This window comes from Thamnophis sirtalis, unplaced genomic scaffold, assembly GCF_051295495.1.
Source record: "Thamnophis sirtalis isolate CommonGarterSnake01/CBP01778 unplaced genomic scaffold, rThaSir2_p1.2 scaffold_3, whole genome shotgun sequence".
NCBI classification, from domain to species: domain Eukaryota; kingdom Metazoa; phylum Chordata; class Lepidosauria; order Squamata; family Natricidae; genus Thamnophis; species Thamnophis sirtalis.
The window spans coordinates 160,793,278-160,814,068 of NW_028261383.1; the positions used below are offsets into that span (position 1 = coordinate 160,793,278).

A 20,791-nucleotide genomic window follows, 5' to 3' on the forward strand; every position below is an offset into this window, starting at 1 on the left:
AGTAGACATTATTTTGTAGAAGTGTGTGAGGCATAGGAATCTACTTTTTTTTTTTAAACAAAGCTCAAATTATGTGAATTATGTCAAATTATAGAAATTAGGTGCTTGGATATAAACAAGATCTGGCTCAGAGATGTCAGTGTTACCAAAAAGGAAGGGAAACAGATGAATCCTGCCCATTTCAGATGTCAGGATGTTATATCCAATAAAGCATGCAAAGTAGGTCAAAAGTTGAAATCATTCTCAAACTGGGTTGCCTCTACAGCTACTCAGCTTGTTAAAATACACATATCCATACATCATACAACACCAAACCATTCTGGACTGAATTATTCTAAATATTTACTTTGTTAGTTAGTCTTAGATCATAATAACAACTAACTAATGAACTTCATTAATTAGCTCAGTTTATTATTATGGACTAACATCTTTTTATTTGGCTTATTAATAATTAAAAACAATAGTCACACATTTGCTAATCAGCATAAAAGATAAAGGTAAAGGTTCCCCTCGCACATATGTGCTAATCGTACCCGACTCTAGGGGGCAGTGCTCATCTCAGTTTAAAAGCCGAAGAGCTAGCACTGTCCGAAGGCATCTCTGTGGCCATGTGGCTGGCAGGACTAAACGCCGAAGGGTCACAGAACCTACTCACCAAAGGTGGTCCCTATTTTTCTACTTGCATTTTTTACTTGCTTTTGAACTAGTAGGTTGGCAGAAGCTGGGACAAGTAATGGGAGCTCAATTTGTTACACGGCACTAGGGATTTGAACCACCAAACTTTCTCATTGACAAGCTCAGAATCTTGGCCTCTGAGCCACCGCGTTCCTCAATCAGCATAAAACAGATGACCAAGACAGTTCATAAGTATTTTGAGAAGTAAATCAGTGCTCCAGGGTCCATCGCTTAAGTCATACAAAATATCTGATTCGTAATTCATGTCAAGGATCATCTATTGTGCTAAGCCAAGTTCTGGTTTGTTTGGGTTGACTCAGTGTATGAACTTGTGATGGGTGCAAATCCTACCAGCATTGTGTGATGTTGAAGAAAGCCAGTGGGAAGTCAAACATTGATAGCATTGGACAGAAAACTACCAGGAAACCCAGGACTATAAACTAGATGGGGAATTTAAAAATATTAAAAGAAGACAATGGGAAACAACTTCTGCTTTGCTGCCCAAAATCCAATATGTATTAACTCATAGAAGTTGAGTTTTTTCACCCACTTTTCCACTTGTAAATGGGCTACAGGACTTCCTCCAATCCTAAACTTTTATTCAAGACTGCTTTTACATTGTAGGAAAAGCCAGATAAATAAATAAATACATTTGCACTGCAGCTTCCCATATTTTGAAGCTGTAACCAAATTGAGTCAGGAAGATTTGCATGGAATACACATTGCACTATTTGATGCAAAGAGGTGATAGCAGGATAACAACATTAAGAGAAAAGCCAACTCAGTCTTGACTATGGTGTTTTTATTTCCCCCTGTGCTATAGTGCAGGGGCCCCCAACCTTTTGGGCACCAGGGGCCGGTTCCATGGAGAGAGGTTTTTCCACCGTCCAGAGGGGATGTGGTTTCGTGTGCTACCTGCATCCTGCAGATGGGGCTTTGCTTGTTTCCGCAGCCTGGTTTCTGCCATGTCATGGACCGGTGCCAGTCCATGACTGGGAATTGGGGGCCCTGCTTTAGTGGGATCAGAAAAAATATTATTGGGCTAACTAGAAGTATATAAGTAAATATTGAGATTGGGGATAAGACTCTGGTGTTATGTATTAATTATGCAAAAGAATGATTTCCTAAGGGCTAGAAAAATATCTAACAATATTTTAGCTGCCAAAATGTTTGGTTCCAAACAAATGTTGGTGTAGCTGTTCCTATCTGACCACCAGCCTGTCTCTCGTGTAAGGCTTAGCAGCTTTGCTTGGTTTCCACAGAGGAACTGAAAAAAGAGAAGGTTATTTTAATAGTGTTAGCCAGTTGCTTGGTGACTTTAATTTCTTAAATAGTTTTTTTCAGAGCCATTCCCATAATGACCTGTTATTACTCCAAATGCATTAATATTTTGGTTTAATCTTTGGAAGGGTAGTGAGTATAGTTTTCTGTTGTTAAATTTGGTCTTGGTTTTAAGTGGATACTTAAACATGTATATTGAATTTTATTATATAATTTGTGCATTTTATGTTTTGTTATGTTTGGAGAGCCATTTTGGTGTAGTGGCCAATTTGGCCCCAGACTAGAGACCAGGACTTCTAGTCCCACCTTAGGCACTAAGCCATTTGGATGACCCTCCACCAGTCACTCCGTCTCAGGTTCTGAAGTTTCTCTGAAGTTTAAGGAACTAGTCTGGGCAGTCATCAGGAGTCAACACTGACTTGAAGACACACATTTTCTTCCCCCTCTCCCCACTATATTAGATCCATCCTTATCAGTTTTACTGGACAACACAATAAGAAAATAAATAATTTACTTATTAAGTGATAATGAATAAATATTAAAAATAGGGTACCACTCATGGGTGGGCTGCTACAGGTTCTCCCAGGTTCAGGAGAACCTATAGCTAATGTTATGGCTGGTTTGGAGAACCTCCAAATCTCACCCCTGGGTGGCCCTGCTTCGCCCATCCCTCCTCTCCCAGGATTCTCCACATGGCCCATTTTGGATGCCAGGTAAGTGTAGGCCTGCACGGAGGCTCAGGGAGGGTGAAAATGAGGCTCCTGGAAGTTCTGAAAGGCTAGAAAGGGACCCATTTCCAGCCTTCAGAGGGCCTCCAGAGTGTGGGAGAAGCAATTTTTGCCCTCCTAGAGACTTGAGGAAAGCCTCTGGATCCTGGGGAAGGTGAAAGTGCTCCCCCCCGCAATGGTGCAGGAGGCTGACTAGGCCACGCCCATCATCGCCACGCCCACCCAGCAACCGGGCAGAGAACCCATTGCTGAAATTTTTGAAGCCCACCTCTGGTACCACTCCTTTTCTAAATAATCTCTCTTGCTGTTCTAACATGCTTCCAGATGCCTGAAACACTAACAAATAAAGTTTCAAGTTAAAAAGGCAGATGGGAATGTTATGTGTGTGAACAACTCGGAACAATGGCAAAATCAAAGATATTGCGTAAATGCTGATGACTTCATACAGTATAAGGTAAGCTCAGGTAATTGTGGCTTGGCATCACCTCATGGAACTAGTTACCTTTTTTAAAATTCTTGGATGGAAAGAGTGGGTAGAGGACATTCATTGTTGTCTTGCCTTTCTGGAAGTTGAGATACTTTCCATGAATTTTCAGGAAATTGTGTAATATCATGTGGTCACTTTGCTCAAAGTTGGGCCTGAGTCTTTCAAGTGATTTCAGCAGGGCAATGAGTTCAAAATCTTCCGATACAGGCCACATGATATTCAATAGCATTTCTTGAAATAGCATGTCCTTTTATCCTTTTTAGTAGCAGCTGTCTGGTTTATGAAGAAGCACAAATTAGCTCTTTGGAGCTGTTTCGCCTTTCTTCTGTGAAAGAAAATCACCGGTAAGTTCCTAAATTGGATTTCTGTTGGATTTCACTTCTTCTGGAAGGAAAGCAAGCATAAGAAATTAGTGGTGACGTTTGTGATATTATTAATTTACAGGTATATAAGTAGAGCAGAAGTGGAGTCACAGAGGAGTCTACTAGGCATGATTGCATTATGTTTGAGATGGGTGGCTGTACAAATTCAATAAACAAATGGATAGATAAATACACTCTAGATATGTTTCCAGAGTGAAATTTTGCATTGTTAGTATCTCTTCAATCAACTTACTGCTCTCTGTAATTTGGAACAATATTAAAACATTCTTCACAATCTGGGTGTTCGACAATGATTTGTTTTAATATTGGCTTGTTGAAAAAAACCACAGTAGCTGGGTTCATGCATTGTACCAAGCCAAAAAACATGATGCCTAAATTCCCAAAATATGCTAAACCAAAATCTAACAAAACATATGTGAGAACCAGCTATTCATACGTAATTATACCTAACTTCAAGACTTTTTACTCACCAATTACTCAAAGCAATAAATCAGGGGTATCAAACTCACAGGCCAGGGGCTGGATGCCTCACCTGCTGGCCATGCCCACCCCCAGTATAGTGAAGGGGGGAAAGTTGTGATACATCACATGATGACAACATGAAGATGTGAGTTTGACACCCCTGCAATAGATGTTCAAGTATCTATTGAAGTAATTGAATTATATACTATCAGAGACTATCTGGATAGCTGAGGCTGATGGGTATTAAAGTCTACAAAATTCTAGAGTCACTATCCTAATTAAAGATATACCACCCATCCTAATGAAAGACAGGCTCAGTTAATAGCATCTGTATTTTTTTATGTAATCAGCATCAAAATAATGTGGTTTATAGATATGGAAGCCTCAATTGCACTTGCCTTTTAATTCATTAACCTAAGTTACACTCTCACTTCTTAGGAGAAAGCCTCATTGATATTTATGGGGATTACACGGGTTCTGAGTAAAATGGTTTGTATCAAGTATTCCAGCTCAATCTTCTTCAACTAGGCATCCTCCAGAGGTAGTAGAATACAGTTCTCTCTTCAACAACTGGAAGAGGCGAAGTGGGAAAGACTTCTTGGTTTGCTGTTTCTCATTGGGAGACAGAGTTTTCGCTTCAGCTTTCTTCTTGATGGACAAATGTTATAGCAATTTTGTGTTGAACTAGATCCCACTTCTTGAAATTAGGAGGAGGAGAGTTAACGGCATGAATCCTTTTGGAGTAAATATTTGGAGAAAGGTTCCTAAAATAGATGGGAAGGACAGATTCTGTGATTGGATAGTCTGAAGAAAAATTCTTCTTAAATCCAACAAAATAGCTCAGTGGGAAACATGTTGAAAGACACGTATACAGTAAACTTGGGGTTAAGATTTGCTCCATCAGATAGGAACAAAAAGCTGTTTTTTTTCCCTGAATGTGCTTTTGATTTAGTGGAGGTCCTAATCTTGTTCCAAGATTTTGTGATTAAGTTAATGACAATTTAGCTGTCATTAATCTACAGATTCGCTTCACAGTCCATAGTTTGCTAGGTTATGATTACTTTAATCAGGGTTATTAAACCCACTGGCACCAGATAGGTTCAGACATTGATTGCGCTGACTCGTAAACTATGTTTGTTGAACCACAAGTTTAAACTTCATCTTACAGAGCATGTTAAGGCAAAGCCACATTAAGAGATAGCAGACTAAATGTAACCAGCTGATAAAGAGAGCTTCTAAGCCAGAAATTAGGGGGGAATATACACAGTTTCCTATATTATTATGGTGGTAATAGTTGTTGCACATCAGCCAGGTGCTTAGGCTGAATTTGGCATTTTATCCATCTGAGACCCTGCCAAGGACATGGGATAGGCAGTTGTTGTTTGAAGTAAAGTTGTTCTAAGTAAAGCTGCCTTTTGCAATTGATTGATGGTGATTTTGCCAGTGCTGAAGATGTTCAGGTGGTGCTCCAGATGCTTTGAGTTTGCATCCAAGTGGCTTTATTACTATTGGTACTATCTTTGTTTTGCCCCAATCGGTCTTCTACTTGTATTTGCAGACTTTATCCTTTCCAACTCTGTTATTCTATTCTATTTGAATCGATTCAATTTGATTCAATTCTATGTGTTAACTGTATTGATTGTATTTCCTCCACTGAGTTTGGGTTTTAAGTGAATACATCACTTTCATGATGTATTCACTTCTAACCTTCTTCAACATGCTTGATAGTGTTAGCTTGAAGGATGACAAGGTATTTGTAGTGATTGTCTTCATCAGATTCTTGATGTTATTTCCACAGGGCATCTTCTTCCCTTCAGTTTTTCACTACTTTCCCCGTGTTGATTGTAAGAGTAACATATTTGTCCCATTCAAATTCCATTGCACTTTCTTGGCTGTATACACAATGCCGAAGCAATAGCAGTTAGCAGTTAGACTTATATACCGCTTCATAGGGCTTTCAGCCCTCTCTAAGCGGTTTACAGAGTCGGCATATTGCCCCCAACAACAATCTGGGTCCTCATTTTACCCACCTCGGAAGAATGGAAGGCTGAGTCAACCCTGAGCCGGTGAGATTTGAACCGCAGAACTGCAGAACTGCAGTCAGCTGAAGTGGCCTGCAGTACCGCACCCTAACCACTGCACCACCTGAAGCAGTTCTACTTCAGATGGTGTTTTTCCGTATAGCTCCAGAGCATTCATATAAAGGAGGTAGAATAGTGTGGTGGAATTTTGGATGTTGGATAGCTATGGTCTGATTTGCTCAATATTGTTGACAGAGATATCAGTGCAATGACAAACATTAGAGGTAGTTGTGAGTCTTCATCAATGATTCCTGTTTTGATATTAACCTCTCCCAGTATTACCATTGATTGGCAACTGTGTCCTCCATTATACCATTGATATTTGTCCAATTCAAAACATATATTACAATTAAAATTTAAAAAACTTTTAAAAATAATAAAAACCGTAAAAACCATTAAAACAATAAAAAACAGTTAAAACATTAAAACGTCTAAGTACATATAAAAGCACAATATCTGGCCTTTTAACAATATAGCCTGGTGACAAAGCCCTTGGAACATGTAGCCAATCTTCAGTTTTACTTCTATGCAATATTTTGTTAAATGTATTGATGATAAATGGGTTTAGACCAGTCAGATATTTCAACCAAAACTTAGGTCATTTATCTTCACCTGATGCTAACCAATTCTTGATCTTCCCTGACCTTTTCTCCATCATTTCTGCTGGTATTACAAGTTCTTTCATTTTGAGTGGCTCGGGAGGCTGTGAGTTTGATCCTAGGTAGAGGCAGATATTTCTCTCTCTGGGCACGATGAGAATATATCAGCTGAATATAACGCCACATTGGTGGCATGAAGGGTGTCTGGCCAGTAAACACTCAGTTCCATTCAGTTGCCCAGACTCCATCCCGCAAGGGATTGAGGTCGTTAAAAGGAAATTACAAGTTCTTTCATTTCAATTTCTTTTTTTACTCTTATATTTTTTTAATGCAAGCTGCATTTGGTTACCCCATAGTTGTGCATTGCAGTTTTTCTTTTGTTGACTGGTTCACCGCAGTCTCTCCATTGATGGATTGGTAGAAATGTTTCTGATTGGAATGAAATTGGAGATTCTGCCTGATAATGCATAATTCGAGCTTTGTATGTGTTGAATTTCATGGCTTCAGGTGTAATTTGTTACTTTTATTTCCAGTACTTTCAATTCTGCTCCGGTGAAACCTTTTATTTTGTATTATAAGTCAGGGTTGATCTGCAGTCTTCTTTTCTATCATTTCTAGAACTGGTTATTCTGATTGGTGCATTCTTTTCAGACATCCTCTTGTTGGACTTGATTTGTAATGGCAGATCGTTATTTCTTTGTTTCCAATCTTTGTATATTTTGCAACTCATCAAAAACATTCCTTCTAAAATAGTTCAGCAGTTGCTGGTCCCAGATGTTCAAGCCACCGTCCTGAGTCCTGTAGCCCATTTCTCATCAGATGTTCAAGAACTCCAACACCTAGTACGATTCTACTCAACCCAAGTAACAACTTATCTAGTACAGCTTTCTGTAAATTATGTTTCACCATATTTTTTATGTGAGAGATACTCTTCATCTGGTTCCTCTTATAAAATATATTCAATATAGTTGAATGGTCACAGGTGGGAATGAACACCTCACTAGGTTTTGGATGCTTCTGAATTGAAAGGATTAGGCAGCTATAAGCTGTTGCCTAGGGAGTGCCCGAAAGTTTTTCCAACACACATTCTTCCGGGAGGCTCCTTCCATGTCCTTTATGTCCTGATCAGTATACACTTGTGGATCATGTTATGACACCATGGCAGAACACAATTACGGTTACTAGTTTCTGGGAAAGATCTGTTTAAATTGAATATATTTTGATTTGAATTTTTATCTCAAATTTTATGTTGTATACTATGCCTTATTTTAATTGTCACGCTTTTGACATGAACAAATAAATATAGTTGGTATGGCTCTCATCTTTCTCAGAATGCACAAACATCACAACCACACCAAGATAGTGTCTCGCTGTTGTTGTTGTTTTTGTTGTTGTTGTTGTTATTGCGTGGTTAATCTTTGGTGAGATTCACAGCCTTTGGGGCTGGTTGGTAGTTCAACAGCTGGAGTCCTAACCAAGGACCTAGGAACTATTAAGGTAACGTTGGAATATATAATTATTCCAAGTAGGGTGATTTTTTGTAGAATCAGAATGTTCAAGTCTGATAAATTTAAAATTTCCAAATAGCGAGGTAGCCCTTTGGGTATTGCTCCAAGGGCTATAATTACAATTGGGACAACACACAATTTCTTTTTCCACAATCGCTCAACTTCAATTTGCAAGTACTTTGTGATTTTTTTCTTGCTGTTAATCTTCAATTTGTGCATCTCCAGTTACTGCAATGTCAATGAACCATACTTTTTTCTTTTCAATTATTGTTATGTCAGGTGTGTTGTGGGCCAAGTGCCTGTCAGTCTGGATTCTGAAGTCCCACAAGATCTTGACTTTCTCATTCTCTAAAACCTTCTGAACCTAATGGTCCAGTGGTTTTTGCTGTACTCAAATCCAAACTTTTGGCACAATTTCCAGTGAATGATCTTAGCAATGCGGTCATGGCGTTGTAGGTAGTCAGTTTGTGAAATTTTGCTGCACCCACTGATCAAGTAGTCAACTGTCTCATCATTCTCATTACAGAGGCGACATTTGCTGTTGGTGGTAACATGTTGAATTTTGGCCTTCATGCAGTTTATGGCTTAAGGCTTGTTCTTGAGCTGCTAAATTAAAGCCTTCCGTTTCTTTTTTCAGTGCTCCTGATCTTAACCAATTCCAAGTTAGCTTTTGGTCAGCTTTGCCTTCAATACTTTTCAAGTATTGGCTATGCATAGCTTGTTTTTTTCAATTTTCAGCTCGCTTCTCAATTACTTCTTTTTTATATTCAGCTTTTGACTTAGTTGTCTTTAAAAGGCCTCCTTTATTTACTTCCTTACAAACTGTATTGGTTCTTCACTTTTCTGGATGTAATCATTCAAGCTGTGTTTTTCTTCTTCCACAGTCTGTTTTACTTGTAGGAGTCCTCGACCACCCTCTGCTCTTGGTAGATGATGATATTATTATTATCACAACAACAGAATTGTATCACAGCGGCCAGTTGTTCCACCGGATTTAGCATTGATTACTAGTCGGGCCCCACCCAGGGGCCTAGGGCGTCGTAACGTATTTTCGTAATATGCGTGCAGATCCAAGCAGTGCGGCTTTTTGCATTTGACTGATGGTGATTTTGTCAATTTTTAACTGTTTTAAATGTAATTCCAGTGCTTTTGGAATAGCACCCAGTGTGCCAATTACCACTGGAATTACCACTGCTGGTTTGTGCCATAGTCGTTGAATTTCGATTTTTAAGTCCTGGTATTTTGCGATTTTTTCATGTTCCTTCTCAGCGACCCTGCTATCACCTGGTATTGCGATGTCTATGATTGTGACCTTATTTTTCTCAACCAGTGTGATGTCTGGTGTATTATGCGCCAGTATTTTGTCCGTTTGTATACGGAAATCGGACAAGATCTTGACCATCTGATTTTCGGTGACTTTTTCAGGCTGATGTTCCCACCAGTTTGTTGCTGCTTTAATATTATAATTTTTGCACAATTTCCAATGGATCATTTGTGCTACTGAATTGTGCCGCAATTTATAATCAGTCTGCGTGATTTTTTTACAGCAGCTGAGTATGTGATCAACAGTTTCATCAGCTTCTTTGCAAAGTCTGCATTTGGCATCATCAGAGGATTTTTCGATTTTGGCCTTAATGGCATTTGTGTGGATAGCTTGTTCTTGCGCAGCCAGGATTAGTGACTCTGTTTCTTTCTTTAATGTACCTGTTGTTAACCATAACCAAGTTTGTTCACTGTCCACTTTATCTTTTATTTTTTCCAGAAATTGGCCATGCAGTGCTTTGTTCTGCCAACTCTCCATTCTTGATTTTATCACATCTTTTCTGTATTCTTGTTTTGTCTGTTGGGCCTTCAGTAGTTTTTTGTTCTTTACTTCGATTAATAGATGTTCTTGACTGTCTTTTAAATAATCAGTCAGTGCATGTTATTATTATTGCTGCTGTTGTTGTTATTGTTGTTGTTGTTTGATGCATAATCAGCCAGATGTTTAGGCTGGATTTGACATTTTTATCCACCTATCAAATCCTTTCCAATGGCTTTAAACTACACTTAATGATTCTCTACATGTTCTTCCCCAAATTTGCACTGCAATTGAGTAATTTTGAGTAATTTTCTTAATTACCCCTGTATTTCACAACTTTTAATGATTATACTTGCATAAGATGATATCAGTGGCTGAAGTAACACTATTAAAATCTTAGAAAGGGTGTTTTATTCAGTCTTTCTTATAGTGAGTGAAGAAAAAAAGCATAGTAGGATCTTGAAGGCATATTAATTAAAAAACCCTTGTATTATTTATGCCCTTTCATCCCAAGTCTTCCACTTATTTTTACAAAATGTTCCAACATGTTATTTGAGGAAAGATCTGTCTAATTTCTTCATTTACGATTAGGGTATTTGTTTAGTAAAACTGAATAGATGTAAAACTTATCAAAAAACCCTATTTTAGAGCTTAAGATCATAAAATTAGAGAGTTGTGCAGTTGAAAGACTTTAAACAGATAAGGGACCCCAAATCTCAGGCTTTTATTCAGGGTGGATAAAAATCGATAGTTAAAAAAAAAGGAATGATTTTTTAAAATTTAAATCAGATTTTTTTTATTTAAATTGGAGTTTTTTATTTTTATCAAATTTATTTTAATAAAATGCTTCTGGAGTAAAAATTTATTTAGAGATAGTTTTCTGTTTAAGAAACATTAATATATTTAATTTATTCAGCATACAATGGAGCTTAGTTATGTAGCACGAGGCTGTATATTCTGCAATATTTACATTTTTGGTAAACTCATTCAATGAATCCAAGCTCTGCAAGCTAAATAGAAAACTTCATTTTGTTTATGAATAATAATATTAAAGAATCACTACAGGAGTAATGATTCTTTACATTTAAAGAGCACCTATCATTTCAGATCCATCATAGCAGCACCTGTTAGCGGGCATCCACTCACCTGCCCGCCACATCCCTCACTTCGTTGTGTTTTTGTTTCATCACCAGCCATCCCATTAAAGAGAACAGGACTGTCAGTGACTCAACAGTAGGTCAGAGGAGGAGCAGCTATGGGACAGATATGATAGTTTCTCTTTAAAAATTATTATTTAAATCAAGTTGATATAAATCAAGCCTTTTTACTAGTGATTTAAATTGACTTGATTTAAATTAAATGCACCCTGCTTTTGTTTTAGACAAGCTATTGGCAGCCCAGTCTCAAACTGGAGGCTCAAGTCTCATACAAGCAATTACAGATAGTTCCATTATTCAAGAATATGCCCAAATTATGCTTGTAATCCCCCCTCCTGTTAAGAACCACCCACTTTTAACCCATATTGATAAACTGTTCTAGAATTGTACAGTTCTTATTGTCAGGAAGTTGTTCCTTATTTTTAAGCAAAATCTAAGTAACTTAGTAGATAACTATACATTATACCTGATATTTCTGGTCCTAGTTTCTGTACCAGTGGAAAATAATTTCTGACTAACGGATATCCTATTTTCCTTCAGTCTTATTTTCTCAAAGACTGAACATCTCCAGTTCCTTCAGTCTATCTGACATGGCATTTCTCCAATGTTTTTACCTTCCGAGCCTGCTCCAACTCTCCATTTGTAAACAATGCCCAGAATCACAAATGGTACTCCAGCTACCACCAGTGCAGAATAGAGGGGAATAAGAACTCTTTATGTGTTTTAAAGTGCTTCTAACCCCAGTCCAAAATTGCATTAGCTCTTCTAACAACTATCTCATAATACTGGCTCATGTTTGGCTTGCTGTCAGTGACCGCACCTAGTTCCTTCTCCAAGATGGTGCTTCCAAGACATGACATTTTATATGCGCGGCTTGGATTTTTCTTTTCTAAATGTGATACCTTACGTTGCTCCCTCTTGAAGGACACCTTGCTTCTCTCAGCCCAGGCTTCTAACCTGCCCAGGTGAGATTTATTTGTGTTTTGTCTTCCCGGATTTTGGCCAAAGCTCCCATTTTTTGTCATCTGCACATTTGAGAAGCAGAAAACAGGTTGCGTACAAATTAGGAAACTATGCACAGCATGGCTTCTGGAATTTTGGAAGCACAGAAAGGACTGCAGCAAAGTAGCATGAACTTCTTGAAAGTTTGCCATCTTCTTAATAACATCTCCATCCTGTTACTGGGAGGGGATTTTAATAATTGAGCAGTCAGTAGTACTCCAAGCCCCTGCCTATCTGCCTCTCCCACAGGAATGCATTGGGGATGTTTTTCCCTCCGGATTTTTTTCTCCTCAGTCCGCAATTGGACCCATCCCATTTTCAACATAGTCTTTCTTTTGCTTGCTTCTTGTTCCATACCAAATTTGGTCCCATTCTGTTTATGTTTTTGGAGTATTATCCTGTTGATGGGCGGAAGGAGAGACACACATATACCAGAATCTGTTTATCTCTCTTGGTTGTTTTTCCCTAACATTCTGTTGGGTTGAAAATAAAAAGGTAACAGAAGCAACTGATTTGTCCTGGCTTGTGAGTTGGGTAGGAATTCGGTTGGGAAGTGAAGATTCTTATAACACTGCAGGGAACACTATTAAACTGAAAATGTGCATTTTGGTAATAGGGAATGGTGTCAAAACACCCAGTGTGACATGCACTTTGTAAAATGTGGTTTATGATTTAGTGAAATAGGTGGGACTTCAGCAGCTGATAACGTAGCCAACCGTCTCTTACCACTGTGTGCAAATTGTCTTTGGGCTTGCTCTCAGGAATGAATTTTTGCCAGCAACATTCCATCAAATGCGCTAGTAAAAACAAGAATCTTGTGATAGCCCCAATAGCTTGCGGCTGTTTTTAGGAGAGTGTCTTCTCTTACTGTCTCTGTCCATGCTATGAGATCAGGCAGGAAAATGTTGCCCAGTCCTATTGACTAAATGGTGCCATCTTGTAGAATCCTGGAGGTGTATCTTCTCTGTCACCATTGTGGTTTTCTGGAATACCATTCCACCTAAGGTATGTCTGGCCCCAACCCATATATTCTCAAAAGCTTTAAAAGATTGGCTTTTGAAATCAACCAGAAACTCAGACAATTTATGATATTTCCTCAATATATTGGTATTTCCTACGACGTGTATGCCAATTTAAGTCTTTCTGATTTGGTCACCGTATGAACCTAACAAGTTATTGTTATCATTGCTAGTTGTTGCCTAGGCTTTGGTGGACTCTGAGCTGTACAGTAAACAAAACGCAGTTTATTGACGTGGCTTTTTCTTTGGGTGTTGCATGCTATTTTCAGCACTTACGTCTTCCTCATTTTCGACTTACTGTGGCAAGGAAGACCACACAGATAAATCCAGAAAGTCAGGCCAGGCTTAGAGCTAAAAAAAATAGTCTGCAGAAGACCAAGGTTGACAAGGTCAGTGTAAACAAGGCGGAAAAGGGGCAGTACAACCTGATGATTTGCTTAATAAGTTGGTCAAATGAGAACAGAGAGCGGAGGAAACTTGGGAAAGCTGCTGTGCTGCAACTTTTGTTGCTTTTCTTCCCAATCTTTTTCCCCTGTTGTAGCAAAAGGGAAATAAGCAAGAGAGAAACAAGTCTTGCTTGCTTCCTTATTTCCCTGATGCAATCAAAAGCACATGGGGAAACTCTGAATTTTTTTTACAGCCCAGCAATTCAAAACAGAGTGAGCAAAATTTTATTGGTGCCTCAGTGCAAACTCCGACTTCTTGTTTGCCTTTCCTCTATCAAAATTCAACGCAGATGGCTTCATACTAGTCAAAGGGCATTAGGCAGCTGTTCTGTTTTTCCCCCCTCCCTAATTTATTTTCACTGTTGTTGTAATAAAATGAGAGAAGAGATAGGGAAATACTGCAGGATCTGACAAACCTTAGGGTAGTTCCATAATAAGAATTTCATTACCATGAATTTTTAATTATTTCTGCAGTTACCCTGCTTCATATACAAGCAATTGAAGGCTATTTGTGACCAGTAATGTTTAGTTGCTAGAAATTTAACTAAATACCTCCATTCTCCGAGTTCTGCATGGCTAGTTGGGAGCTATCGGCGGTTATCAGACTTTGCTATAGGACAACATGAAAATCCTTTTCCTCAGAAGGTACAATGCAAGGTTGGGCAATGGGATCAGAGAAAGCATTGGAATAAGAATCATTATTCCTATTCTATCTGTATCTCATTTTGTCACTACGGATTTGTTAAATATTCGTATTACAACTTGGCAGCATCATTTTCTACTTGTACAAACAATTATGTCATGTTCCCTAGACTAGAAAAGACAAAAATAGAGAAAGAACTACATTTTTTCTATGAATAGTTGAAGAGGAATGGTTAAATTTCAGGAGCTCTATCGTGAATTTTTAGAGCTTCAGATTGAATGCTTTTTAGTTTGAACTGAACTCAGATTTAAGAGACAGATACACAATAGAAACAAAACGGACAAGTTTTATTTTAAAGACACTTGGAATCTTTTTTGGATCTTTTTTCTAGGATCCTGGCTCCCTGGTTGCTGACATCATTGGAAACCAGTAATGCCACTAGCACTTTCTCCATGCCAGGTGTAAAAAAGAAAGTGACTTACAGTTTGTAAGTCCTTGACTTACAACCATAATTCAGCGACGAAAGTTCTGTTGCCAAATGAAACTTTTGTTAAGTGAATTCTTATTCCCTTCTTGCCACAGTTGTTAAGTGAATCACTGCAGTTGTTAAGTTAGTAAAACGGTTATTAAGTGAATCTGGCTTCCCCATTGACTTAACTTGTCAGAAGGTCGCAAGAGGGGATCACATGACCCCAGGACACATCAACTGTCGTAAATATGAGTCCGTTGCCAGACAGTCAAATTTTGATCATGTGGCCATGGAGATGTTGCAACAGTCATAAGGGTGAAAAGTGGTTGTAAGTCACTTTTTTCAGAGCTGTTGTAACTTTGAACGCTCACTAAATGAACTGCTGCAAGTCATACCTGTATGCTGCACATACATATGATACTTAACATATTTGAAAAGTCACTCCATTTTAAAGGAGACTCAAACCACAGTGGGATTTAATGGATCATGAGATGCATTGTGGAGGTGAGCTGAAGCAGAAGAGATTAAGATGAAAATAAGAGGATGCAACAAACCTAATTTGCACATACAACTGAGAGCATTGGATAACTCTTGAGTTCCCTGTGTACTTCTGCCTGATGTCTCTGCTTCCTTACAACAATTAGATACACAGAGCTTTTCCTTCTCTGCATTTCCTCACTGTCTGGGTCAACCCTTTTTCCTGTGTGTCCTGACTTTCACATTCCCAGCCTGAGAATGAGACATTATTTTAGCCATTTTCACCTATAATGACATTGTATAGTAATGGTGATAGTTTATTAATTGATTAGTCTTACAACCAAATCAATAAAAATAAATAAATAAATAAAATACACGATCTGATTCCGGGATAAAAATAGATAAAAATAGATAAAATACATGTATGGTAATACAGAGAGTCAGCAGTCAGATAAAAGCATCACCCTTACAAGCAAGGTACCTCAATTTGCTCAATATATCGAGTTCTTAGTGTAATTCCCACAGCACTGTCTTATGCCTAAGGATACCTAATGGTGTAGTAGGACTGTATTACTATCATCCTTCTCCCCTTTCCTATTAGCTACTCCGATTGGTATCTTATGACTATCACTTTATTGGTTGTATCTTATGATTTACAATTGTATCTTATGATATATGATTTACCAATTTGTTGCTTGTATGTACACTGAGAGCTTATGCACTGGAGACAAATTTCTTGTGTGTCCAATCACACTTGGTTAATAAAGAGTGTTCTAATTCTAACCCAGAAGCATATAAAACAATCTATTAGTAGCATAGTTGTATTTCCCCCTTCTTTTAACATCATCCGAGGACAGCCTCAAAATTTTTGCCACCTACTGCCTTTGAGTACAGTTCTCAAACTTTGCAGGACTCAACTTCCTAAAAGGATAAAACTAAGGATTTCACTGGAGATAGGGCTGTGTGTGAAATAAAACTACCATTTATTTTGAATGATTAAAGCATAATCTGACTATCAACAGGGGTCTCAAATATTACGGGACTATAATTTCTTGCAGGGTCATGTAGGCAAAATGGAAGACAAAGCCCAGGGCACTGTTTCTGCTTTGCCTGCAAACCTGATCAGGCTTTTTAATTTATTTATTGTGAAGTTCCTCCAGTTGTTGCATCCAAACCCCTAGTTTTAGAACCTCTGCCTTACAGGGTGGCTGCCAGCAAATGGGAACGATGAGAGATACGGTAGAAATCAGCAGTATAGCTTTCTGCCAACTCACGGTGGGTGGAGAAAGTGCATTTCCCTTCTCTAAAATGCCCCAAAGATAAATAACAAATTGGCTGCAGTTCAGCGCTTGACATTCAGTGATTCAGTTCCACATGCTAAGCCATAGTCTAATTTTCTTGGCATTCATGTTGAACCTAGCTGTTTGGTTAGGTACATAAATCCTAACAATAAGATAAACAGATTTGACAGAAGATATTCAATGATTAAGACTCTGGCCCATGCACAAGACAAAAAACAAAAGCAATTTATGCCCAGTTCCCCCCCCCCTCATTAAAACTCAATGGTCCCAGGCTCCCAGCGACATGAGAGCGTGGCCCACAATTATAGTATGAGCCAAAAGTTTACTAAGGAAAAAACTATTTTCAGTCATTCGGAATACAAGGAGGGTTGAAACTAAGGATGCTTCCAGGGGCAGCGTTGGTGGGAGCTACTGCAAAAAACCTTTAACTTCTAGCCCAAACTCCTTTCACTTTACACATTAGTAGAGTCTCTCTTGGTGTCCAGACTATATTGGAAGAATCATGCTTTGCAAGGTTCTATATAAGATGCTTTAATGATAAGATTTAGGGTAAAATATGGAATCTTAGAAACTCTGGCAAAACAACTTTCTAAATTGTTAAATCCTACTACGTCCTGAGGAATAATCCCATCATCCTGGAGCTGAAGATCTTTTGTTTTTTAGATAGGCTGGTCCAGTCTTTCTTAATGGGCATAAAATATCTGGGGGAGGGGAGGTATTAAGAGTGAGTCTGCTTCCTGCTTCTAAAAAAACATGTTACTCCATTTCTCATTTAGAGAAATATAATATTCTGCCTTTTTAATATTCCTCAAAATATTTCATTCTTCAAAGAGAGAGGTGGGTGCTAAATTTCTACATATGGTAGGAGCTGGAATTTTCTGGGAAAGAGATGTTGAGAATGTAAACCAACAACAGCAATTTAGGACTGAAAACTCTGGGAAGAGAAAAGCTCCAAATTAAACCCATGAGGGTATAAAGTGGGACAGTGATTTTTTCAATTGCCAGAGGCAATAATCTGCTATTTATTTACTTGTTAAATTTGTCACCTGACTCTCAATGATTCTGTGCAGCTCACATGTAAATTCATTTTTAAACATACAATAAGAAGCAAAACTAAAAGAATAAGAGATGACAAAGGTGGGGCAAACCAGAGTGTAACAAAAAAGAAAGAAACTCAGGCAATCTAAGAGAGCCTTCATTCACCCTTGCCAAAGGCCTGAAAGAAGATCCAGATCTTATAACAGGGTTTCACTTCTGCTTTTACTGTAAATATTGACTTCATTCTGCTAGGGATGAAGAAGCTAGGAAGCTTCAGCCAAATTGTAGCCTATTGACTGCATCCTACCTGCTCAGTATCAAACTTAGCTAGATTGTTCTACTGTTTTCTTTCTCTCCTGAATGAGATCCAGAGGTGGTATTCAGCAGATGCTGACCAGTTCTGGAGAACTGGTAGAGGAAATTTTGATTAGTTTGGAGGGCCTGTAAATACTGCCTCTGACTGGCCCTGCCCCCATCTAATACATCTAGAGAGGTATGAAAAACTATTTGATGTTTGCATTGGGACTAGTTTTGGACTCAAATTAGTGGAAAAGACCCCTCAGGCAGGAAATGAAGTGTTAGTCAACACTGTATCTTGTAACACCTTCTGTGTGATGTATTGCAATAATGAACATTGGTTTTTACCATTTCAGATGACCAATACCAACACATCCCTGTGGAGCTATGTCTCCACCATGTCTCCGGAGCGGTTCAACGGCTTGTATGAAGAATTTCCTCATACTCTACGTTGTCTCCTAGGGGAATGGCTAGAAACAGAGCCATGGTAAGTCTGCTAAAAAGGTAATGAATGGTAAATTTAATCACCTCTGGCTATGTGTGGTTTTTAACCCCATGTTCCTAATGTACAGATGGGTATACCTTGTTCTATTTCCATCTGACTATTTTGTTTACATCATAAATTTGGAATAGTTCCTTGTTCAACAGAATTGTGCTATATTTATCATTTCTAGATCTTCATTACATTTCAGTTTTGACTCAGAAATCATCTTAGTCAGCCTCTTAGAAATCCATGAGTAATATGAAGATAATATATAATAAGATGGGTAATATGTTCTCATCTTACTCAGATCCTTCCAAGAAGTTTGGCAATGCAAAGTGAGGTTTAAGAGTGTTACCCTTTTCTTGGTAATGGTTTGTGTGATAGATTAGGTTGAGAAGAGTCACAAGTTTATGTAGGAGATTATAGATTCTTGTGAACGGGGTCTTTCTGTTATCAAAATCTTGTGAACTACGTTTTCACTCAAATCTAAGCTTCAAGTGTCTTTTATTACCTCACTTTTTTTTCTAACATAACATTTACTTGAGTTTCATTATCTCTTATTGCTCCTTTTCGATTTTCTCTAGAGTTTATATCTCAGCTTTGTCCTAGTTTCTATCTCAGATATGTATGCATGCTTGTGTGTGTGTGTGTGTGTGTGTGTGTGTGTGTGTGTGTAGGTGTGTATAATATCTATCTGTCTGTCTGTCTATCTATCATCTCTCTCTCTCTCTCTCTCTCTCTCTCTCTCTCTCTCTCTCTCTCTCTCTCTCTCTCTCTGTCTACCTACCTACCTACCTACCTACCTACCTACCTACCTACCTACTAGAGAAACACCCCCACAACATGAATAAACGTGACGATACCTCCCACCTACCAGACATCTGGAAACTACCCCTAGTCAACAAATGAGTCCCAGCCATGAAAACCGACACTGGACCCAGAACAACACAGGATGCCACCCTCACCAGACTCAAGCCCAAACCCAACCCATAGATGAAATGCAACCACTATCCAGAAGCCAAACCACGGCGGCATCACCAACTGCTGCACCTCCCTCCGACTCCCACAAAAGCAAACTGACACACGCCATGAACACATGGCCAGACCGCAAACTCGGAGCCAAACCAAAGCCCGGGATGTTACATCACAGCCATCTGCTCAGGACATTACATCACAGAACTCAAGAGGCTACAGTGCAAAGGCTCAGGATTTTACAACACAGCCAACCTCCCAGGACTCAGGATATCACTACACTAGAGCTCAGGATGTCATCATACAGCCCATTACCCAGATCGTTACAACACAAAAGACTAATGGACACACAGCTAGTACCTTAGCCACACAGGATGTTACGAAACAGCCGACTAATCTGCATACATCAACTCCATCAACTAATCAAGATGTAACAACACAGCTAACCAACCCGCTTACAGCAACAAAGCCAACACCACACACACACACAATATTTATAGAAAGACGCCATCTCCGATCACGCTTTGCTCCCACAAGCCCGAAGCTGAAGGCACCAGCCTGAAGATGGCGAGTGGGACCTCATCAAAACATCGCCAGGATACTCTCAATCTTACACGGAAAAAGACCTGAATACGCCAAGACCTGCACACCTGTACCTGTGAATATCTACTAACACACACACACGCAAGTGAGCAAAAGCTGCCTGCCAGCGCCAGCTGCCCCTGAAGCCCCGACGCGTCCCGCTCTATGGCGCGGCTTTCCAAAAGCCGCCCCCGAAGCCCCGACGCATCCCGCTCTATGGCCGACGCATCCGCCATAGAGCAGAACGACAGCCATAGAGCGGGACGCGTCGGGACTTCAGGGCGGCTTTCGGAAAGCCGCACCCGGGCTTTGGCACGGCTTTCCAAAAGCCGCCCCCGAAGCCCCGATGTGTCCTGCTCTATGGCGGAAAGCCGCACTGGGACTTTAAACTTTAAAGTCCCGGCGCGGCTTTCCGCCATAGAGCAGGGCGTGTACCACTCTATGGCGTGGTGTGGCAACATGGCTTAAAAAAATTAAAAATTAAAAAATAAAGTGCCAACCCGCGCGCCACCAGAGGCGGGTAAAACACACACACACACAAAAATTACTTATAATAATACAAATTACAATTACTTACAAATTACAATAATTTTGAATTCCTCCCCCCTCCGACCCACATACCTTTTCCAGCTGTTTCACAGAGGATTTCAACTCTCCTCTTGTTTGCCATGATGAAAATGTAAAAAATGTAAAAAGAAAAAGGGAAGAGCTGCTGAAGTAAGGCTGGGTTAGCTGCTGCCAGAGCCTCCAATGGATGACTCTGCTTAACTGTTTAAAAAAAAGCCTCTAAAAAAGTGCCCTCTGCAGGAGGAGGCGAGAGAACCACGTGCCTCCTCTACATAAGGAATTTTTCACCTTTTAACCCTTGCTCTGCTCAAGTGATCATAAAGATAGACTAA

At 39.2% G+C, this 20,791-nt stretch overlaps 1 protein-coding gene across 6 annotated transcripts in view; it reads left to right on the plus strand.

Annotated features, from left to right (window-relative positions):
- The window catches only part of STAT6 (signal transducer and activator of transcription 6), an 89,248-nt gene that overhangs the window by 21,300 nt on the left and 47,157 nt on the right, over positions 1 to 20,791 (plus strand). For all 6 annotated transcript variants that reach the window (XM_087710612.1, XM_087710615.1, XM_087710611.1 and 3 more), the window contains exon 2: positions 18,211 to 18,341. In XM_087710612.1, the coding sequence (XP_087566738.1) occupies positions 18,211 to 18,341 (131 nt within the window). The remainder of the gene's footprint in view (positions 1 to 18,210; positions 18,342 to 20,791) is intronic.